This window comes from Helicoverpa armigera, chromosome 10 (assembly GCF_030705265.1).
Source record: "Helicoverpa armigera isolate CAAS_96S chromosome 10, ASM3070526v1, whole genome shotgun sequence".
Lineage (NCBI taxonomy): Eukaryota > Metazoa > Arthropoda > Insecta > Lepidoptera > Noctuidae > Helicoverpa > Helicoverpa armigera.
In genome coordinates this window covers 8,852,954-8,876,919 of record NC_087129.1, presented here as the reverse complement: position 1 = coordinate 8,876,919, position 23,966 = coordinate 8,852,954, and the positions used below count along the sequence as shown (strand labels likewise).

Below are 23,966 nucleotides of genomic sequence, written 5' to 3'. Positions count from 1 at the left end.
GTGTCCGTCCATACAGCGCCAGTAGTGCTCTCACAGCATCTCTGACGCGGGCGCAGTGTTGCGCCACGTACTCGTGACACCGCGCAGTACGGACCGTGATCCGCCGAAAGGGTAATGTGAAGATTCTCATCCAAAAAAAATGGTCAATTCTATGACGACTTTATACTTACTGGCAGTATTACTAGGCGTAAGATAATGCGTGTCCGTCAGGTTGAAGTCCAACAGCCTGGTCCGTCCATACAGCGCCAGTAGTGCTCTCACAGCATCTCTGACGCGGGCGCAGTGTTGCGCCACGTGCTCGCGCCGCGTGGCACCGCGCAGAGACACGGCGCAGTACGGACCGTTGTCTGAAGAGATTTCGGGAGTCATGCCGTTGTTGTTGCCCTGGGGAATAAAGAAAAATATGGCTGAAAATTAAAGAGAAAATAACTTAGAACCAGGAGGACATAGGACACACTCTTTAGCCCACCCAGGTACAAACCTATATTATATCTAAATTGGATTAGTAGTTTTGCTGCACCCTACCCTAATACCTATTGTATACTCCGCTCAGCCAATTTCGGTGGAACTTTTACTAGCAACTGATGCAATAAGGAATAAAATAGGCAACTTTTATCCAGCTACAGTACCTGCGGGTGCACATATTGCCTTCACAGCTTGGAACACGGCTTTAGGCGGACAACCTCCCAACGCGGGTGAAAGCGCAGGATACTACTAGTTTTATAGAAAAATATTATTATTCTAACCTGTGTAGTACAAGCCTGTGCAAAGGCGTTCAATGTATGTGTAACGTGTAATGTCTCGACGCCGCCCGCCAGTGCACATATGGCCTTGACGGCTTGGAACACGGCTTTGGGCGAGCAGCTGCCTTCCGCGCCCGTCACGCCTACCGCGCGGGATAACTCGCCTTCTAGGGTTTCTGAGGAGGAAAGTAAATGTGATTAAATATAAGACTTTTAATGGCCTCTGGTAAGATTTGCTGTATGATACTTTGGCTTCTGACTACTCCTGTAAACCTCATTGGAAAGATGTACAAATGACAGCCGTACCAACAATTTAACGAGCCTTCCGAATTGGGTATCTACGCCCGACTACGCCTAGCGTGACTAATCAAAAACTGATAAAGTAGGTATACATACATGGCGAATTTTTTGAGTCATACTTTGATGCCTTGCGTATGCGCAAGTATTTTTTCGGATTTTTTTACTAAATTATGTACTAATTATTATTTGAAATGAGCTGTACATAAGTGAAACTTACCTAACAATATAGACAAGTTATCAAACGACAGCTGTGGCGTAGCTCCATGGCAGGGCAGTAAGTCGTCAAGCGTGAGATGTGCATCCCTCGCGTCGTCCCTCTCTGAACGCGCTAGTACATTGTCTTTGCCCTCCATTAGACATAGAGTCACGTCTTTTTCTAGACGAACACATTCCCTTATGTAGTCGTACTCGCTTAGCGAACTACCGGGCGTTAGGTATTCTTTTGCTCCCCATACCTGAAAAACAGGATAAATATATTGTAGAAAGCACTTAAAAAGCATCATTTGAAAGTATTGTGTAATGATAAAATAATAAAGAGCAATTAATTTAAATTGAATTATGGTTAGTTGGAAAACACATTATGAGGAATATTTTTTACTACATGTTAAGACAGAGACTAGTTTGACTTTATTATTTATTTAAATATGAATTACTATTTTAGTTATTAAATGTCTATATGGACTAATAAGGAGTGTACCTACATAAATAGCAAAAAACTAAAGTACGAATCAAATAATACAGTAAAGTTAAGATCTTACCCGCAACATATATTCAGACATATCTTCTCTAATGTCCTCGTCTAGAGAACACACTACAGTTAATATCACATGTTCCACTGTCGATTCCACTGAAAACAGGATAAAAATACGATTATTAACATTTGCAGCATTGATACCATAACAAAGACAAGTCATGCACCTAACACATCAAACATAAAGTCTTAAAGCACAGGTCTATTTTCAAAGTAAAAAACAAATCTAATCTTTATTACGACGCAATAAGGTTCATTACGGCTCATTAGAATTCAAATATGGAAAAGTTCTACCTTACAATAAGTTCCAATAATGCAAAATAAACTCTCAACACCATACAATAAGTTCGAATATCGCTTACCATCAGAAGTAAATGTGATGGGTTCATCGGAATGTGCGTGGTGGACTAGAATCTTGATGCTGGTGTTCGGTGGGTATTTGCCGCCGGATCGGGCCGCTATTACATGCCCCGGGTTCGTTTTCTCGTCTGAATGGGTGAATCTTTCTGTGGAATAGTAGGAAAATATTAAAAAAACTTAATAAATGTTATTTTGTCGTTTTTTGAGCGCGGAATGCCCGTTAGGAGCCGGCATGGCGGATGAAAGTGTCAATCCGTTGTCTTCTTTGTACACATTGAAATAGAGTCCAAAATTAATCGATACAACTTTTGCATTCTTCTCTAAATGTTTGGGAAAAAAGGAAGTTTTTTTTTCATTATTTTATCTTTCACAATAGTCTAATTTTACTCACTTCTAACATCCAAGACCATTTTGAGGAAGGCTTTGTGCTCGCTATCGTAATTCCTTGATCTCGTTTTCACTATGCAGTCGTAAAGTTTGTTCTGAAATACACAAAATATGCAATTTAACTTCATGATATCTTATTGTTAATAACAGACAACAGAAATAATTTATCACTCAAGTATAGCGAAATCAAATCTAGACTGGACATCAAATTGGAGAATATCACTAATCAAAAGATTTCTTTAGAAAGCCAATTTGTAATTTAAGTAAGTATATCGATATACTTTAAACATTTAGTTAGAAAAACTATGTCAACAGAATAAATTCATACATAATTTATGTACCAAAAAAAAACACAATATTCAATATTATTTTCTACACAATATTTTAACAAAATACTAAAACTTACTGTAGTAGATCTCAAAGCAACAGCCGGCACACTGGGTATAGACTTAGGCGGCGGAGAAGGTAACATTGTATCCTTCTTATTAATGGTAGCATAGACAGCGGCGTCTCGCATTTCCGTCTCCCCGTACAGAAAGTCCAACGGGTCATACTCTTCATACACACTGCTTGAACATTCGCTTGAAGCTGCTGCATTTTCTGTGTTACAATTGAATTAAGAACATACTTTTTGTTTTATAAAAATAAATGGCAACACAATAAATGATGAAGTAAAAACAACATTGGATATGGCAACTCATGATTCTTCAAATTCAAACTTAAAATTGATTGTCACCAGTAAATAATAATGATACCTACTCTTATATTGGAATTCTTAAAATTATGACATATTAGTAAAATCCCCCAAGCTTTTTGTCAAATAAAGATGGCCCAAGAAAAGCACTGCAAAGCTTGACCCTTTTATTCTGGGCTTATCGCATAAACCCCAGCATAGAATAGTAAAAAAAACTTTGCCTCTTAAAAAAATACCTCCTTGAACAGGTGATATGCCTTGCCATGCTTACCCAAGACAAAAAAAATATTATGTCACATGTTTTTGAAAAATAAAATAAAAAGTGCAACCTTGATTACCAACCATGATAGTCAGTGCTTAATTGAAAACATTCTTCCACACAATATTAGACACCATTTAAGAATGAAATGTATTGTTTAAAAAAAATGTGATATAAAACCTCAATAGTAATCACACAAACACACATATAATATTAAAAAAGATTTTAATCAACAAATGGATAAATGAATGGACTTAGAATTGAGACCAAAATGACTGTCTAGAACGAAATACCGTTGTGCTCATGTAAAATCGATTTTCTACTATATTAGAAAATTTCAAATTCATGTAAATGAGGTCCAAAAAATACTTCGTTTTTCATAATATTAAAATATAAATTGTACCACTTTCATTGGCTATTGATTATTTTGATTCAATTTCTATATCATTTTGGCTTAAAAACTTACGTTTGTTTCGCTATAGCAATTCTAAGTCCTGAATGAATCAAACCACTCACCCGTATTATTTTTCTCAGTTAGTAGGGGATCAAACGCTTCTAGCACACTGACTCTTACGCTACCTTGTGCGCTGTTGCGACCGAAGTCGATAAGGTTCATAGACTTCGGCAGGCTACCTACTGTGTCGTTTGACTCGTTCGACTGGAAATATAAGAAGAAAAACATAAAAAGGAAACGTTTTTACTAATATACCTTAACCCTTCTCTTAAGTACGACAAATAGTATGCTGAAAACCGCCTCAAAAACGGCTCAGCCAAACGTGAGATATATTTGAATTATATAATAAATGAACTCAAACTGGCTGTCTTTTTTGGAGTCCGTTAAAAAGTTGAAAGATTCGTTGCTCTTGTGATATCTTTAGACAAAATATGTTTTATTCATTTAACCCAAATATGATAGCAATTATTGACGGACAACAGGAGTAGTTCTCCAAAATGCGAAATAAATAATAATTTGGTTTCCATAAACGTACTCACCGCAATACTGACTTCGGACAACTTCCTCGAGTAATTATTCTCAACAGTATCCTTCACAGGTTCCGTCTTAACAGCTGTTTGACTCACACCATTATTGTTCGCTGTACTATTCGCTGACACTGATTGGCTCTGTGACGCAGCTGGGTATGTGTGCGTTTGGTTCAGCTGAGGGTACATAGACGTCACCGGCCTCGGAGGTCGAGAGATCATATTTGTGGTATTATAGTTATAAGGAGTAGGAGGGTATGCATAGGGAGATGGAGCGGCCATTCGCGTCTGACTGTATTGTACCGGGGGATACATCGGAGGGTTTATAGGTACGAAAGTTGGGGGCATTTCTGTGGGAACTGCCATTGGGGGAGGAGCGTAATACGCGTAGTTAGGCATTGGCATGGGGGTCGGCATGGCTCCCGGTACCATGGGAGCCGGCATGCCATAAGGGTTTGTAGGGTACGGTGGCATGGGCGTGAACGGTTGTTGGTAGTTGTATGGATACTGCGGCGCGTAAGGATACGGCGGTCGTTGATTGTACGGCTGGTTGTTCATTGTGACTGGTTGCTCCGTACTGTTTAGTGATAGCTCTTCAGTCTGCTGACCTAACCTGGGAAACAAAAATCAAATTATAAGGTTTTACATGTAACAAAATATAGGACAGATGTTTTTCAAAATGTTTCTTGATACCATCAACAAAATTGAATTTGAAGTATGATATCTCATGTATTAGAACGTAATAACACAATAAATGTTGATGACTATTATGACTATTTTAATTCAAGCAAGTAATCTTGTATAGTTTTATCAAACAATGAAACTTATCAATAACGCTATCGCATCAATATTGGACTAAAGGACACGATTGTACTGAAGCGTTATATGTATGGATAAAGTGCATTAGACTTGTTATGTTCATAAAATACACAACAAAAGTGATAGGTATATTGATGAAGAAATAATATTTTTAAAGAATATTTCCACTTTCAGAATTAAAAACTAAAATTGCACATACATGTTCATTCTGGACTCCATAGCACAACAGTCAAATGTTCTAAAAACTATCTTCAGTCCAATTTTATTACCACTCACAATTACTATTTACAAACACAACCAAACAAAAACAAAAGACGCTCAATCACAATAAAAAATCAAATTAATTCCACCACAATCAAATAAAACTAACGAGCAATTAATAGCATACTTACTTAGTGATCTGATCAATGTACTCCTTCAGCTTGACATGCGGTTCCTTCGGCGCATGTTTACTAGTAGGGCTTGAGAACGATATCAGGTCGCTACTGTCGTCCCTAGTTGGACTGGTTCCAGTTGATCTGACGGAATTAGACAGAAATATATGTGCATCAGTATTGTTGGCAGTGGCTTTGTAAACCTGGGATGGGACGGTCATCAGGTATGGTGATTTTTGTATATTATTTTTAATTCTAGAACATGCTTTTTCTCGCGAAAGCGGGTGAGCCACACTTGGTGTGTGTAAATTGCGCATCATACCGTCAGTTGCACAAAGCTCCATTAAAGTTAAAGCTTCATTAAATCTATTGCTGACACTTTTTATCTTGCTGACAAAGAAAGAGTCAGCAATAGATTTAAAGAAGCTTTAACTTTAATGGAGCTTTGTGCAACTTACGGATTGTCGCCGAGTCCTGCCAAGATAATGTGTATGTATGCACATTTCATTCAGACACACATACACAGTATGGCTCACACGCGTTTGTGATATAAAACATCTGTTTTATTAGCTGGAAGGATTCGCTTGCATTTTGACCTAGATCTAGGATATCTATCTCAATGATTGCTTCGAAAGATCCATTTAGGTGTCAGGGCTATTAGGTTGATGAGTATGATCACAAATCAAATAATATTATAAAGTTACTCTATGGATATTATCTACTTTTTAAATGAATTTAATATTGCTTTATCTTCATGATTCAGCTGAAAATATGAGTCATCACAAAATAATTGAGATATATTTAAAAAGTGCATTTGTAAACACAATTTGCTTAAGTTAATTTTCATCCTTACTAATATTATAAATCGGAAAGTGAGTTTGTTTGTTTGTTTGTTTGTTTGTTTGTTCCGCTTTCACGCCGTAACTACTGAACCGATTGCTTTGAAATTTTGCAGACGTAAAGTTAGAAGTCCGGATTAAATAATAGGGTACTTTTTATCCCGAAAAAAATAGATATTCCCGAGGGAAAACAAAAATATTGTTTGCTTGATGGATGGATTGTAGATGGCGCTGTGTGTCGTTTAAAAAATGATACGATAATGAATCCTCGAAAATGAGGAATTCCCGAGGGATGATGATGAGGATTTGTTTTATCGTCTTAACTGTTTTTTTTACATCTACTTATCCTGAAATAACTATAATTCAACGAATTACTAATTGGTATATGTATTAGTTAAGTTATTTAGTTCTTGAGGTATGCGATAGATGGCGCTGGGTGTTTTTAAAACGTGGTAACGATGTGTTTTTAAAATACGTAAGAAGTGGAATGATAGCTTTTTAAAACGTGGTGACGTTGTTTTTTTTAAGATACGTAAGAAGTGCAATGATATCTCGCGCTTTAACCTGTAGCTCATTGTTCAATCGCGAGCTTCCCGATAGCTCGATAGATGGCGTTGTGCTTTTCTGTATCGCGGTGTTAAGGTTCTCCGCGAATTAGTCTTCTTAAGGTGTTTTGAAATCAGTGGGGCCCAGTAGGGCCAGGGCCAGCCGGGGCTGCGGGTTTTTCGAAAGAGTTACCGCGGCCCTGGTATATAAAAGGCCTAAGAAGGAACACGACAATTTTAGTCAGTAATGGCTGATTTACATTGAGTCAGTAACTGACGTCAGTCCACTGACAAGTCAGTGCTGACCCGGCACTGCCATCGTGTAAATTGATTTGAAGTCAGTACAGTACTACTGACGAAACACTGACACTACACTGACTTCGTGTAAATAGCACACGTCAGTTTTCGGCGCCTACACTGACGTCAGTTACTGACTCAATGTAAATCAGCCATAAGAGTCTGACACTCCCTCACCGCTGCTAACCCACAGCGGGAGGGGTCTTTTGATGATTTTCTTATAGTTGTGATTTATACCGCAATATAACCGAATTCCACGGGGGCGAAGCCGCGGGCGGAAAGCTAGTACAAAATAAACCATACAATTCCACTATTTAATACTTTAGTTATCTCTATTATATTTAATGAGTAAAACATTATATTTTTTATCTCATAGCATGTCATTTTTCTCAGCCTCATTGTACAGTCAAGGCTAAACTATGTAGGTAAGCCAGGAGATAAGTTATCATTTCAGCAATACTCTTTCAAAATAAACATATAAAACAGGAAAATATAGAGAATGTAATATTAGAGAATAATAAGCAAGATTTAACTTCATGATCATTGACAATATGTGGTATTTCTATAACTGCCTAAAAACACTTCTAAAACTTTTGTATTCCTGTGATAAATTCGTTTACTATTTAATCTCATTAATCATTAAAAAAAACTTGTCATTCATATTAAATTCACTAAACACATTAACAAAACATAAATTCATGGTTCATAGCCATTACTGTCTTGTAAGATAATATAAGCAGGTAAATAATCTACATTCCTATTTATGCAAAACCATAATCTTATATTACCATATCTAATAATTAATCATTCAAAGATTTTATCAAAAACATAAGATTTTAATCGCACTCTTGTTGAAAAACAAAATTAATTCAGAATTCAGAAAGTAGAAATATTTTAAACATTACTTAGTAATATCTACTTTCCAATATTCACAGTATCTAATAACACCCCGTCGTTTTTGCGTCGGGGGTTAAACATAAGTTCATGACGTTAAGTGAGTTGTCATGATAAAGTTTTCAAGTTGATGCAATACTAGACATTTCTTATGTGATTATTAGGAACAACACCACATAGAGAGCCTTCGCCAGTACATACAAAACTTTGTAGTAAAAATTCTGACACCCTGACCCTAGTAATTTCATGAATCCTTGGGCATTGACTGAAATCTAGCGATGACTTAATTTTCTTAATCTTTATTAGTGACAATGATTATTATAATATTCATAAAAGTGGAACAAACATTATGGTATCAATGTTTTATCTAAAGAAAGGGAATGAGCTACACTTGTGTGTCTTTAGATGCATAAGCTCAAGAGCGCTCCATAGTACCGTAGGCACCAAATCGTACAAAGAAATTATAGCGTTCACATTCTTGAGATAACTTATATCTCATCATCTATAGCTTAATGTTTATGTACCTGGGACCATCAGAGATAGACGTACGTCCTCGTGGCGACTTGCGTGGTGGCGGCGGCAAGGCAGGTGGCGGGCCGTCAATCTCCTCGCGGCGTCGACCGCTAACACTGGCCACCTCGCGAACATTATCTATACAGTATCAATTTGATAAGCCAATCGCCAATGATACAGGTTTATAGATAGTTTTGTCATAGATAAGCAGGTGAAAGGGACAAATGTTGCTATGTTTAAATAAAATCTATTTACTAAATAAATTACAATAAATTGTTGTTTAATAATAATTCTGGTTCGTCAATAATTCTTACATGGTACATGCACATATAATATACAATCTTTGTATTCTTTGTTATCACAATTCTACATAATCAGTGCCCCATTTACTTATAAGGTTATTGACCTTCCACTTCCCTTCTGATTGATGTACTTACAGACATTTTGCTGAACAACAATGCTTATTAATTTTTCTTGTTTACACTGCATCAATTGATCTCGTTGTGCCAATAAAAGGTCAGTTAGTCACTTCAATTGCAGTATTTGGTAGCTTTGTGCATTGATAAATGCTATTGTTATAAAGATTATGCGTTTGAAAATAAGATCTTGCCATATTTTTAATATCCAACTAGAAAAGTTTATTTAAAACTGATTTATTGTATCTGTATCCTCAAAATTAAAATTTTTGGTTCAGTATAAATTAAATATTTACCATATTATTATATTTGTTCCTATTCCTACTAAGAGTACCACCCTTAAAATTGAAATTTTGTTGTTTAATAGGACTGATAAATAAATGAGTCCAATGAGTTTAATTTTAAGTTCATAATACACCTTAACTTTCAGTTTAATTATTTTAGTGTATAGAAAGTTATGTTATATAGGTACAGTCTGTTTTTGCAAACGACGAGCAGTCCTCGACTATAACCCGAGTATGTCAACACCTATACACATCTCAAATATCTTCCACCCGCTGATACTTAAAAATGGTCTTTATGATTTAGCAAATAGTGCAATCTTCCATAAAAAGTATTTTGAGAACTAAGTCTAATAATAATCAATATTAGAAATGAACTAATTAACATGAAATATTCAATGACACAGGATTATTAACCTATAAAATGCCATTGAATTGAAATGTTATATTACTATGGTTAACTTTATTATCATAACAAATAGCAGATGTTTTGCTATAGCAGTACTGAAGCAATTTATTAATTACATTCAACTATTCATTTGTTTCTAGCGGTATTTTTGCAAGTTTTAACTGTAACTAATGGGTACTGTTTGCATAATTGTTACTTATATTTTAATGCTAAATAAAGTTAGATCTATTAACGAATAAAACTGATACTTTGTACAATTATTTTTGTTTGCTACAAGGAAGCAGACAGATTTACTGTGTACTTCAAATTATAATGGAATAGTCACATTCAAACTATTGACCTCAAAGTATATTTAACAGAAACAGTATTGTTATTATCATAAGGTTTTGCACCGCTTTTATTAACCTCCTTGCATTGAAATGAGGCATTCACGTAGGCGGTTATGAAATACTAAAGCACGAATCTAAATTACGTTATCATTAACACAACACATGAAAGGTAGCTGAGAAATTTAACAGAGGCCTTGGATCATCAGTAATCTTGCGGAGTAAACAAAGTTACGTCAATTACCTGAGCTAGATAGTGCCTTCTGTCTACGGAACTGATCTAGAGCCAGACTTTCTAAACTTAAAGCCTGGGCCTTCTCCAAATCCGCTTGGAACTGAAGATCGTAGTCTGACATTATCGGACTTCCTTCAATATGTATCTACAACATTCACAAAACGAGCGTGGGAATTAAAACAATAATACCACTGTTTAGCGATGAGCACATAACACTACACAAAAACTTTAGATCCAAACAACACAAAGTAGGCATACGAGCGGCTTGCATTATATCCCGCTTTGTCTTACCAAAGGAAACTGCCCGATAACACTCTATTTGCTTAATTTTCACTACATAATACAATTTTGGATGAATCTCGGCTTGATTTTATTTTATTATTTTACTGGGTCAATTCAATTTGTATGCATCATTAGAAATGTACTACGACCAATTTAAAAAGATACCCTTTTACAAGTTTGACAGTTGTGCTTGTCTGATTCCGAGAGAGAAAAAGAAAGAGAGGGTGTGAAAGTGTAACGCTTCTATATTCGATTGCTTAATAATGGTGACGTTACTATTTTCAATCGGATGTAGGTATCTGAATTAACTAAACGTAACACAGTTAATCGACTAAAATACTACCCAACGCCCCAAAAATAATATTTGTAACGCTGATAAGCATCCTCACAAAAAAAAACACGTAGGTATGAATTTCTCACATGTTTACTACTTGATAAATGGTACGAAACATTCAAATACGAGACGACTGGGACTTATGTATGACACATCCTAAAGTTTTATGTATATAAACAATGAATAATCATAAAAAATCGTGTTAAAAGTTGACTATCTTCTTATTTTTCTGTTTCATAAATTGATGATAGCAATAGTTATTACAATAGTTCTTAGTGTACATAGCGCAGCACTAGTAATCGTTCAGAAATACTCCTTGAGCATATTTTATGAAGCACAAAATTGAGAATGCAGTATTTCTGAACGCAATCATAGCATCGGAACGCGCGCGGGGCTGTTATTTTTAAATGAATCCATGATTTATCTAATTCTTATACAAAAAAGAACCACATGATTTTCCCCTTGGAAAGAAGGTATATTAAAATTTTGTATAAGAATTTAGACCACTTTTACATTAGTATTCTTCAAAAAAAGTAAAAAATGAAATTTGTCGAGTGGTTCCATTTTGCATAAAAACGGACATTTGTTATGCACTCACTAACTTCCATTTTACCAAAAAAATAGGTACCTATGAATACTGCTTGGGTAAAAAAAAAAATCAATGATGAGTGACATTTCCACAATCTCATTGCTTTAAATTCCAAATAATCAAAACCTGTTTGATAATAAAATAATTAAGTACCCCCTAGATTCTACTAATTGAAAACACATTTTGTTCGATATCTTATATTTCAGTGGCAAACTGTAGGAGTAATGGAGAAAAAAATATTTCAATTACCACAATTTGTGGACGACGTAACTGCTATTTTATTTTCTGTTAAAAGTTGTTTGATACGCCTCACAATCGCACGTCCCGTGTATGGAGTGGGAACATAACGTGCATAGTTCGAAGTACCTGAAAATGCACAAAGCATAAATATCTTCCACCCTTCCATTTGGTACCAATATTTGGCCATTAAAATGTACCTGAAGGTTTTGGTGGTGGCACGTTTGGTAAGGACGCCTTTTTTCGTTTGCTGCGTTTTTTTCTTACAACTCTGCGGCGAGGAGCACTCGCTCTACCCGGTTCGGTGTTCTCGTCGGTATCTGTATCTGAATCAGACTTAACCTTTGATGGCCGTTTTTTAATCCTCCGCACTATAGTAGTCCTCTTCACCTTGCGAGGTGAAGTTTTTCTGAGTGCCTTAGCGAATTTTCTGTTATAGTCATCTTTCTTTTCCGACGTTGAGGGTTGGTCTCCTCTGCTGGATTTCGGCGCAAACATAATTTTCGCCTTCTTAACCTTTTTTCTTCGGTGTTTTGTTTTCTTGAGTTTGAACTCTGCTTTATTTTCGGACAGTTCTTTCCCTTCAGCAATCTGAAAATAACGTAGTACATTTTCTAAGCCTATGAACAGTTATTCAGGTCATGCCGGTCACCATACTTGGGGTTGTTATTTACCGAACCCTATTGCTGTAATGCGATTAGATCGTAAATGCAGGTTCCGGACTAGTTTCGGACACTAACCTATGTAACTAAATCTACGTAATAAATAACCTGTTCATAAAACATGTCATCGGCATCTTGTCTGTCACAGAAGTCCAATATTTTATTGCAGACAGTTCTCAAATTCTTTATTCTTTCCTTCTTCTTCTTGCCTATCACGCATCTGTCCACTTCGTCTAATCTGAGTGTTCTGGAAATTATATAAGAATGATTTCAGATTTTATTATTTCATGAGTAACTTGAACCGGCAAGGGGACTGCAGTATGGCAAACCTTGCTTCATTTCTATAGAAAGATCCATATAAGTTCTTACTTGATGACTTTTGGTTTGCTCATAATATCAGCGTCTTTGTCGTCGATCTGCATCGCCGTATCCCAAATATCCTTAAAGAGCTGTCTTCTATCAGCATAACTTTCTTCCTTCGTCATGAGTTCCATGTATTTATGACAGTGGTAGCGCCAATCGTTTGAGTCGTAATTTCATAAAGATTTTTGTTGAATTGGTTTGATTGTGGATATTGTTTTTTGTAAGGGTTTCTAATATTATATTTTTTTGTGCATTTTGTGTTTGGATTTTTGACACGTGTGTTTGTCAGATTGACGTTAGTTGTGAACACAAATCTAGGCACCCTTTTGCGTCTAATGGATACAAAATTAAAAAAAAAATACTACTGGATTTGGATTGGATACTTTTTGTACCTACCTATAGATTAAATTTTTAAGAATCCCTGATACGGGATACTCGCAAAAAAATGAGACAGGAATGATGAAACGTTACACGAATTTAACGTTAAGAATATCTAAGGACAGCCAGTATCTAATGATAGTCATGATTGTCTTGCTTAATAGCACATCAAGCGACGCGGCTGACAATAATATTGTGAGTGGAATATACCACGCAACGCAACAACTACTTGTTGACTCCCTACGGAGTCTCCGGTCGCCTTGACTTGCCGCTCAGTAGGCGGGAAGCTCTTGGCGAAAGCCTTTCTCCGATAAAATACACACACGCGCTCAAAAACTTTCCTGAGTTTTCGATCCCAATATTAAAATGTATTTTTACTAACTCTTCATTTTTGGTGATGAAATCTCTGTCTAATCAAAGTTTCTAACGTTGAAATGTCTTCATCATGCCGGTCAAATATGACCCGAACACTTTGTGGGTGGCGCTCAATCAGTACAGTGATAGCAATATTTTTGAAGTGTATCCCAAACTCTTGGCCGAGCTATTCCTACAAGAGGAGGCAGCCAGACAAGATGGCGACACCAGTGAGGCTGAGAAGTTGGTGCTTCCTAGCGACAAGGACTATAGACTGCAGAAATATTTTGTTCTTGTTGAATTGCAGAAAACATTGGAAGAGTAAGTTTCAGTTAGTCGACCTCATCTATTTCATTACTGCTAGCTGCTGCTACGAGAATTGAAGGAGGACATATAAAAATATAACCTTGACGCCTGGACTCCCAAAGAATTGGGAAGAAGCCTGTGCGAGTTAGAGGTAGTCAGGATCTACCTCTGACCTTGTCAAGAGAACAAATAGACACACCTGCACAATTGATATATCGGTATAAAGGAGTCTCTGAACCACATAACCAATCTGTATACGAGCGTAATTATTTTGTTAGGGGTCCGGAGTTTTTTTTTTCTGGACATCTAACTTCCATTTTGCTTTCCTAACGAGTCAAAAATATACACTTAACGCTATATGTATATACCTTTAGGCAGTTCCTACACAAAACTCATTAACCTTTAGATTAGCTTTACGTAAAACAAACTGTTTTAACCATGATTGCGTGGTCCCTCTTACCTCCACGGTTGGCCATGACCTCCCACACATAATCACACCATAAGCCGCTGCTAGACACCTTGCGAATGACATACCATTAATTGGATGGTACACCATAGCTACCCACCTAGTTCTAGGTATTGATGTAATTCCTATTGTTGCCGTACATTCACATACGACATTTGCCCTATGATGTCAGCAAAACTGGACTCTTTTATTAGGAATCGATGCTTTTTTGGGCTTTTGAAGATAATCAGGATCTAATTTTAACAACATTTAACTAAACATAAACCATATTTGTAAAACGCGTAATCAATCATTAAATGGTTCTAATATTTTTTTTAAATCGTCTTCACGATCCCGACATCGCCAATCCTTTGTTAGATGACATTATCAAAAATATCTGAAATAATTTATCTATTAATTTAGGAACCAACAGAGAGTTGTAGACGAGTGGGGAAAATAAGGGACGGATGGAAAACTTGACAACTAATAAGGCTTATTTTAAGGAAAACTAAAGCAGCGAACTTTAAATGGCTATTTCAAAGAAACCTCAGAGCGAATGAAGTTGTGATAATTCATTGTGAAAAAATAAGATTTTCTGATCCTATAGGTACGGTTGGTTTTATCATCATTTTTGCCAAGAGGCTACGTTACATAACCACATAAGACTGTAAGCGATTCACATACGTTATTGCATGCAGAGACCCAATACCATTATTTCAGCGAATGCAACGAAATGCCGACAGCAGTAAATTGGACTGTTTGTCGATATAACGTAGAATTGTAGTGAATTGCACACGCTACCAGGTTACTTTTATAGATACACCATGTTCTGAAAAAAAAAACAAGATTGTAAAGATTTTATAATGATACATAGGAGCTTTGAATTTTAATCGACATGTAAACAAGTAAATAAAAACTTAAGAACCTCTTGACGAAGGATTTTGATAGAAAAAGAAATCTTTTCTGAGTCAATCTAAACAACTTGCTGGCCGCACAGGCAGCCGTTAATAAAATGAAATAATCAAATTCTATTCAGCTTGTCAAAACAGTTGCACTATGTCAATCAAATAAAACAGCTAGATCCCAAAAAAATAGTCAAATAATAATCATATTTAAATTATTTAGCGTTATATTTTATATTATTTAGTTTTAATCTAATTTAGTAAATCCATATAAAAAGAATCAGACTCGTACAAAGTCCTAATGATGGGGTGTGTGGTGGCCAGTTAAGTCGTGCTGCGTGGCAAGTTTATGATGGCTCAAAACAACCAATGGAAGCTATGATAGAGCAACAGACCCCACCAGTCGCGTAAGTCTGTGGTTAACTACCGGATTTCTATGGTAACTAATAGAGAAAGACAGGATCCAGTAGCATCCTTGAAGATCTATTTCAGATCGAGTCATCAAACTGTCTCGAACCTAGTACATAGCCGGTAGACATGGAGACTGAATTATTGTCGCTCACATCAGGTTTTAATGAGACCCTGCTCTCAGTTTTGAACTACGAACTTACGAATTCTTTTTATCTCGCTTATAATAAGCCAGTAGCGAAGACTAAAAGAAGACGTATAAAAGTATAGAAGAAGAATTCACCAACCCACTTTGTAATAGGAAAATTTCAGGAACAGTCAATTTTTTTCGCATTTTCCAGGGACGAAGATGGCGACAAAGTGGTTAAACCAGTGGAGGATCCGGTGGAGGAATGGGCGCCGTGGTCGCTCGTTGTGTCGACCAAGAACCCTCACGCACCACCACCGGTTGCTGTTAAAACATCCCCTGGCCCCGCCTGGGACATCGGACAGGTGAATATCACTTAAACTTATGAAGAACAAAGATTCTGAACGAACCTTAGTATGTTTTCACTTCAATTGTTCCTAGGAGTTTCTTCGAGGAAAACTATTTCAGCAAAATAACGATCAAACCTAGGATGCCAATCCAATCCATTCTCTATTTTACAACCAAAAATAGGCTCGACAATAAAGTCTAGAGAAAAACGGAGTAGGTAAACAAACTACCAGCCCAACTATTTGCTTAAACGGTTTCCAACTCTAGTTACAAAAAGTTTACCTACCACATTACGTCTTCATTGTAACGAAACTATTTCAAAGATTCCTATTTAGATTTGGAACGAGTCCGCAACAGTCAAGGCTTGTGCTACAATGGCATTAGCTGAGCCTTGTAATGCTGTATTACTTGGCAATAATGGTGTTTCAGTTATGGATGGTAGGCGCGTGGATATTCCCACATTCATAGCCTCTGAACACGCGCCACTTTGTCTATAGAATCTATTTGCTCCAAAATACGGCTTCAAAATACTTAGTTGTCTAGAATTCAATCTGCGAAGGCAAAAATGTAGACGATCGCTATTAAAGCTAAATTTTTGGCAAAGTTGGATTCTAAAATGATAGTCTTTATCCTTCGAGTATATAGGTACGTGCTTATTTTTCTGCTCTTATACAACATGGATGAAACAACTAATTGATTGAGAGATCAGTGGTATCTTTTTGACACAGACCTTCAGGGAATGACTGCTGCTTTCTGCCTAGGGAGATTGACAATGATCTCTATTTTCAGGTGTTGAAAGCTGCGCGCCTTCTTTGCAAGCCGCCATTGCCCGTTACTTTCGCAGACGAACAAGAGATGCGTTGCGTGTATTCTCTTATTTACGAAGTTTTTCGATGTGAGTTTACCAAGCGTTACAAGTCTACTTTTCAAACCAAAGTAGGCAATAATATAATTGCATGTCTCAAATTCACAGCCACAAATCTTTTCGTGAAAGTTTTTGTCTAAATTATTGCTTAGGCAAAGTCGTTAAAACAGCATAAGCTTACAAAGACCCATATAACAGAAAATAAAAACCGCCCTTGCGTGAACGCAGTTGTAAATGACTGACAAATAGCACATATAGGCCGTAAAGCGTTCATTTAACATCACGGTGGAATAAAAACGAAAGTCGCATGAAAGTGAAGTGTCACGAAGTTTGGAAGTAGGCTGGTGTTACTGTAGTAAATTAACAAACGCCATGCTAAACCACTTTATTGCAGTTACGAAGCGTTATTCGACTTTATCAACTTGATGTCTACGCGATAAAGTTGCGATAAATAGCGTGCTAAGTTTAACTGCTTCGATGCTATTAATTTTTGGGGGATATTTTAATGTAGGTGATGATATCAGTTTCAGTAATCTTCTGATGCTTTCTGATGGAATTTTAGACTTAAGTCTGATCTTGAAAAGGCCTTCCATCGTTTTCTGAAGGTGACTTTTATCTATACTTAGAAATCAAAGTTTTAAAAGCTCGTTTATAGAAGTTTTGTCATTTTCAAGTCTAACTTTCCAGGGTTGGTATCCGCCTTTACGCAATTTCATTGTACAGATAGCTAAAACCCATTTTAATACAAAGATCTTTAGCGAGTGACAGCGAGGTCGATATTGTATATGTTTACGTCGAAATAAAAAGTCGTGGATTCTATGCTATTTGGCCTTTTTATTATTCAGCACTTTTGATGTCTATCCATACAGAAGTTTTCGGTCACGCGACATATTTATTCTGCGGTTTTATTTGAACTTTGCTTTCGTAACATTCATATTTTCAAAAACTTTCTTGTTTTCAGATAAATCCATATTGGATCAAGCTTTAGAAGACATCCAATTTTTGATTGTGCATCGCGAGGTAAACTTTTCTGATTAAATCTAAACAATAGACTAATTTAGCAAGCTGAAATGACAGACCCCAACAGAGCCCGTACTAACTGCGTTACATCTATCAGACCAAGAGCCAAATCAGCCCTTCATTTAATTTGTTATTCCGTTCTTGAACTTGTTAACATATTGACGAAGGTCTTTTTGATCACATACCATTTTCAAGGCCGTATATTTAGCCCTCATTACGAATCAGTAATAACTCCCAGTTAGGGTAGGTTCGACAAGATGTTACAATAAAAGTACGCCCCATTTAACTCGCATTACGAAGATTTCGTGACCAAAACCATTTCTTTTTCCAACGTTGAGAATGCTCACGAAAATGAGCTCTATATTTATGACCGTTTATTCTTGTAAGCGAACGAAAAAATCGGTATTTTGTTGATTTCGAGACTGATAAAATGATTTCTATTAATAAAAGGAACACCAATTGTAGTGTTCGAGACATTTTAGGGAGACACCTTATAATTAGTGTTCATGCGAACGTAAATTGGTAAATATAATTTTTGTCATCAATCGTTTATCAAGTTTCGTATCTTTTTGATCCTTGTTTGCAACCTAGTTTGCTGAACACCGTCACGCATTATGGCTGTTCCTGATGGAACTAGCGCGACGGCGTTGGGGTGCTCGGCCAAGAAGCGAGATAGAAAGAGCAACGCAACTCTTGGATGAGGCCGGATATCCCTTCAAAGACATTGAAAACATTATTTGGGAGGAACGAGTGCACTTCGCTGCCGCTATAGTAAGAATTCGCATCAAAAATCGGGCTTTCACGTAAGTTATCCTTACGCCCCAAAATTACTGGACCAATTAAAATTTTTAGAACAAAAGATATAAGATACGCTGGAGACGGATCCACAAAAGATTTTTTTCCCTTTTTGGGTAATAGAACTCTGAAACAATATGTTTTTATGGATTTCGCAGAGCAAAATTGGTTCACATAAAAACAAAACCAAATTTCCGAAACGATAATGTCTGATGTCTGACCTCTATGAATACATTACTTGTGTCATGCCCAAATAAAAACTCCGATACGTACCGATGGTTACGTAAATCGAAGGTTAGAATAAAAACATTGATGTATAAAGGTCGTTACATTGTTTTATCGTCTGCAGGCTATCGGATTTATTGCCGGCACATCTGCGCGAGGAGCGCGTGTCAGCGTGTGTCAACAAAGACACTGTCACGGGATGGGTCAACACTTTTAAAGCTAAGTAAGTTGCATGCTAAGGTAAAGCCGAGTTTAGGGAACCTTTTCAATCTGTAATTTTTTGTCTGCTCAATTTTCAAGGGTTGAAATTGCCGATAGATTCGGCAATGAGCTCACTTGAACTTTTTGTATATTAATTTCTTAAGATTGTAAATATTTCTTAAAATTGTACTTTCTTTTTCTTAGTAATTCTATGGTATATACTATTCTTTACAGAAAAGTGGCTTTACTGGTGAAGAGATTACACGAGCTAGGCTACTCGTACAGCAACTCCCGTCAACTTTGTGCCGGAGAATACAGATTCGATCGTGTTTGTCCCAGGTAAGCATCTGCTGTTGTCTTATAGCTTTCCTTTTAGGAGAAAGAATAGATTCTGAACAATTTCCTTTTTTCAGATTTATTACTTTACGCCCTCCTGAAAGCGATAGCATCGGACAGTTGGATCTAGTGAGAGATGGAGTGATAGTACTTCAGGTATGTATCCTTTCACCTTTCGTGTCCACAAATCGTATAATATTTTTGACCAAATTCTTCTTGGAGGAAGTACTAACATATTTGTTTTGTAGGAGCGTGAATTCTGCGAAGGCGCATCAACTTTATGCCGCGCCCTTCGCGCGAATTCGCTCCGAGGCGTAGTGGCCCAAACGCACGCGTCTTCGCCGCGATGTTCCGCGTATCTTGCTGCTCAACTGAAAGAGCTGGCCGCTGTCCTCAAGGCAAAGGCACCAGCAGCACCCGTCACGCCCGAGCTCGGGAAACTCGTCGTGTTTGGAGCTGGTGATAAGTATGTTCAACATTCAGACACATAATTTCTCCGTGATATAGGTTGAATATAATCTGGGCATGGTCTTCTTCGCAGAGTGGAAAGCTACGTGTGTGCTCTACGCGAACTTGGCATCGAAGCTTCCGAGGCTCCACAATCCGGAGCCCATGTATGCGTCATAAGCGAACCCGTGCATTACGACACTCCTTTGGTCACTAACGCTTTAGATGGCGTCGTAGCTGTCTTAGCTACACCACCTAACTCGTATTCAGCTGTTACGGATCCAATTGATCTCGTTTGCGGACGCGGCGGAGATCTTGCTATGCTTGAGGTATGATTTAGGAAAATTGCCAAATGCATCCTTAAGGACGTTTAAGTATGGAAGTAATTTGTTCTCTTTGCAGATTCTTACTGAATCAGAAATAGACGTAAATGGCAAGGCGCGTGTGCAGTCGATTTTGGAAGAACAAAAGAAAACTTTGAGATCACTTATGTCTAAACCCCAGGTAAATCAGAAAACAATAAAATTGCATCCGCCTCTTTGATTATTTCACAATTCTTCTATTTCAGATTCAACTGATACTATATGAAACCCATTCGGCCCTTGAGGCAGAGAATCAAGCGCAAATCACTCGAGCAGTTGCAGAGGCCAACAGACTGGCACGAGAACGACATGCGCTGCTCAAGAAAAAGCCCCGACAACCCGTAAGTGACTGTCTTTTGGGGTCTTTTCTATTCATAGTATTAGATATATAAAATATCTGCAACGTTTGGTAATAGTAATTATAAAACAGTACTATTACTGCTATGAGAGTAAGGTAATAGGGTAGGGAGTACTTCTGTGCCTGCGCAACCCTAATATGACCTGCGTAGCTCGAATGTGTCGTGATCTCCTTCGAGAACAGCCATGATGGCCTGCAATTGGCCTGGTCGCCTATTTCACAATAATAAACTTAATGCAAAACTTCTTTTCAGAGCCCACAAAAACAAGCAACAGCACAACCAACCAATGAAACAGTTGTTATAAACGAATCTGTAGTCACTGCCGAAACCAAACCCGCACACGAATCCACAACTACTCTAGACACGGTTTCTCGATCCGATCTCGATAAAACTGAAGACGACACGTCTGTCAGTGAGTGTTCCCAAACGAAGCCACCGTGCGGTTCTCGCCCGAGTACAGCTAAGAAACCTAGTACAGTTGTGTTGAAGAAGCAAGCGGAGAATTTGGAAGTGGTGTCTCGTCCGGGGACGAATAAAGCGAGGCCTATACCCGTGATGCCCAGCTATGACATCCCTAGAGACCCCGATAAGGACAGCCCTGATGTCGTTGTGAGTAGTCTTTCTGAACATTTACTACTCCAATAGTGATATTTTTCAGTCATTTTCTATAATACGTTGTTCCAGGTGCCTAGTTGTGATTTGTTTGAAATAAGAAATCTACCAAATCTGGGTAATGGATTGGATATAAATTACATCCTGGACAGAGACGGGTGTTACCTCGGCCTTATCCAAAGAAAGGTAATCATTTTTATTTACCTTTCAGTGAGATTACACCTCATACAGAGCTAAACTTTTTGTATGAATTTAAATACTTATAACAGTTTAATCGAGAATTCTAGAAAATTTATTTGACTCGTCCAAAGCCATGAGCCATCTAGATAAAGTGAAATGGCCCATTATCTTTCTGTTTGAAGAGTTAACTGTCTAAGTGATTTTTAAAATTTTTGAGTATCCTACTTCAAATTAAACTGGGGCAGTATTAGTTTGAAGTAAGTATAATTGCTGTGGCATGGTGGCTCCGAGACCCAGGCGTTGCACAACGGTAGGTTGACCGCAGGAGATCACCCGGCTCGACGCTAAGTTTATGATCCGCGTGGCGGAGGACCGCGGCCTGTTCGGGCCGGCCGCCGCCGCGCCGCCGCAGCGACGCAAGCGCATCGACACCGCGCCGCTCTCGCCGCGCAGGCGTAGACGCAAGGCTAGCTTTGAGGTGAGTGTACACATGATACTCTATTTGGATATCTTGGAGTAAGGAACTAGCCCTTAAATAATAACTTCAATTGAAAAAAATACATATAACAATTTTTAAGACTATGCATTAATTACAAGTAAATAACTCTGTATCCATATTTGCAAGTTCATACATACTACCTATAATTCGATAGTAAAAAGAACTGTTTCTCAAATATTTGCAAATTAAAGAAAAAATATTAGACGTAGCCCGAAGCTCCATTGCACGAATTTTGTTAATAAGTACATAGCTATACACAATACAGAAGCACCTAGGCACTTACTTGGTCCCCTTCGGAAAAAAGCAGCTAACAAAATAGTGCGTATGACATCAGGTGGAGCGCGTAGCAGCGCCGACATACGCGTCGCTGTCCCGCGCCCGCCGCGGCAGCGCGCCGGGCTGCCTGGACGCGGCGCGGCGCGAGCACCGCGTGTGCGAGCGCCACGCGCGGCGCCAGGCCGCCGCCGCCGCCGTCGCAACCGCCGCATGCACCTGTGATGCTAGGCACCGGTATCATAGTAGCTTGTTTTTACTATAGCCCATTATAATGCCTTTTCCCGACTATGTTGGAGTCGGCTTCTAGTCTAACTGGATGCAGGTGAGCAGCTACTAGTGTTTTATATGGAGTGACTGCCTATCTGACCTCCTCACTCCTCAGTCCATTTACCCGGGCAACCCAATACCCCTTTTCTGGCTTCTGACTACCCGTAACGACTGCTAAAAATGTTCAAATCGAGCTTTCCGGATCATGGAAGAATTCGTCATTGCAAAATGTTCACCCATCCAAGGACCGACCGTGCCAAATGTTGTTTAACTTTATGATCAATCGTTCCATGCGACACTTTGATTGACTTACCCACTTCACACACGAGGAGCGATATTTTTACGACTTTAGCCATACAGGAGAACTTTAGGAGATTATACCTGTGAGAGAAATTCAGAAATATCACTGTGTTGTCACACGCGGTCCTTTCTATTCCACTAAAACGACAGCAACCCACGGTAAGCTGATGAATAAATAACAATGCACTTACAGATAAACTGTTCTCCCCCAGTTACCGCCGTTCATCAGCTAGCGGTGTGACAGGAGCGCCGGCCGCGTCGCAAGCTCGGCTGCCCGACCAGCCGTGCCGCCGCCCCTTCCCGCTCGTGGTCCACGAACTACGTCTCAAAGCCGTTGTACCGCAGCACAAGATATTCGCTTCGTGAATTACAAGTGTTACAGACTGAAAGCATTGACGGTGTCATGCATGGACAATAAACCCTACGCCGCGCCGTCAAATCAGAGAACGACAGTTCGGCCAAAGTTGATGTTAGCCTAATTCTAGTCTATTATAAAGCTGCATGCAGGTGTTGTACGTACATGTTCGAGACTTTTAAGAGCGTGCTCGAATACCATATAGCACAAACCATTCTCATACTACTAAAGCCAACATATATTATGTAGTCAACAAGACTCGAACATCGTGCACCCTTCTGCTTGTGGCTGTAAATCGTTGGTTAGGCTGGAGGCACATTGATTGACACACGAAAGTGTGGTTATATTAATGTGTGCTTTTAGCTTTAGTTTATCTAGTATATTTTAACTTTAAACATCTTTTTGCAAATCTTTTAGCTCGCAAAATCTTATTGTTTATATTTATCTTCGTGTCATTTTAAGAGATAACATCATTACATGACGAATCTTTTTTAATACATTTCAAATAAAAAGTCACTGGGATGTGTAAAAGATGAAATGTACCTGCTGTTATAGCTTATTATGAAAAATCTATTTTGGATTAATCAGTTTTAAATTTTATTTACCTTTAGACTTTTTTTTGTCAAAATATAAACATCCATTACCATCCATATGTTTTATTTAAAAACAATGTAGGACACTGCCATTTTAACCTTTGATGATGACGTTT

General features: G+C 37.9%; 3 protein-coding genes across 6 annotated transcripts in view; 1 reads left to right on the top strand and 2 right to left on the bottom strand.

The window, feature by feature from the left end:
* Positions 1 to 10,873, bottom strand: part of LOC110378347 (phosphatidylinositol 4-phosphate 3-kinase C2 domain-containing subunit alpha) — a 37,054-nt gene extending 26,181 nt beyond the window's left edge. The window contains exons 1-13 of the mRNA XM_064036681.1: positions 10,715 to 10,873; positions 10,433 to 10,568; positions 8,768 to 8,894; positions 5,687 to 5,812; positions 4,488 to 5,088; positions 4,011 to 4,152; positions 2,948 to 3,141; positions 2,546 to 2,636; positions 2,157 to 2,300; positions 1,802 to 1,890; positions 1,261 to 1,498; positions 747 to 919; positions 171 to 384 (exon numbers count right to left, since the gene is read on the bottom strand). Of these exons, the coding sequence (XP_063892751.1) occupies positions 171 to 384; positions 747 to 919; positions 1,261 to 1,498; positions 1,802 to 1,890; positions 2,157 to 2,300; positions 2,546 to 2,636; positions 2,948 to 3,141; positions 4,011 to 4,152; positions 4,488 to 5,088; positions 5,687 to 5,812; positions 8,768 to 8,894; positions 10,433 to 10,544 (2,251 nt within the window). The 5' untranslated portion in view covers positions 10,545 to 10,568; positions 10,715 to 10,873. The remainder of the gene's footprint in view (positions 1 to 170; positions 385 to 746; positions 920 to 1,260; positions 1,499 to 1,801; positions 1,891 to 2,156; positions 2,301 to 2,545; positions 2,637 to 2,947; positions 3,142 to 4,010; positions 4,153 to 4,487; positions 5,089 to 5,686; positions 5,813 to 8,767; positions 8,895 to 10,432; positions 10,569 to 10,714) is intronic.
* On the top strand, positions 5,761 to 23,903 carry LOC110378349 (uncharacterized). 4 transcript variants are annotated; one of them, XM_064036679.1, is made up of 17 exons: positions 5,761 to 5,892; positions 16,025 to 16,175; positions 16,948 to 17,053; positions 17,985 to 18,043; positions 18,635 to 18,846; positions 19,188 to 19,286; positions 19,499 to 19,603; positions 19,678 to 19,756; positions 19,849 to 20,066; positions 20,142 to 20,376; positions 20,450 to 20,551; positions 20,616 to 20,750; positions 21,021 to 21,377; positions 21,453 to 21,566; positions 21,886 to 22,038; positions 22,394 to 22,569; positions 23,115 to 23,903. In XM_064036679.1, the coding sequence occupies exons 3-17, from the start codon at positions 17,014 to 17,016 to the stop codon at positions 23,266 to 23,268; spliced, it is 2,238 nt and encodes a 745-aa protein (XP_063892749.1). In that variant the 5' UTR covers positions 5,761 to 5,892; positions 16,025 to 16,175; positions 16,948 to 17,013; the 3' UTR covers positions 23,269 to 23,903. The 4 variants fall into 4 exon arrangements, 3 of the variants coding, with proteins under 3 accessions (XP_063892749.1, XP_063892747.1, XP_063892748.1); XM_064036677.1 differs by lacking the exon at positions 5,761 to 5,892 and adding an exon at positions 13,699 to 13,943; XM_064036678.1 differs by lacking the exon at positions 5,761 to 5,892 and adding an exon at positions 15,406 to 15,682.
* On the bottom strand, positions 11,810 to 13,208 carry LOC110378352 (uncharacterized). Its single transcript, XM_021337567.3, has 4 exons — positions 12,897 to 13,208; positions 12,636 to 12,774; positions 12,066 to 12,456; positions 11,810 to 11,994 (listed from the first exon to the last, which is right to left on the bottom strand). The coding sequence occupies exons 1-4, from the start codon at positions 13,019 to 13,021 to the stop codon at positions 11,870 to 11,872; spliced, it is 780 nt and encodes a 259-aa protein (XP_021193242.1). The 5' UTR covers positions 13,022 to 13,208; the 3' UTR covers positions 11,810 to 11,869.
* Positions 23,904 to 23,966: the final 63 nt, after the last annotated feature.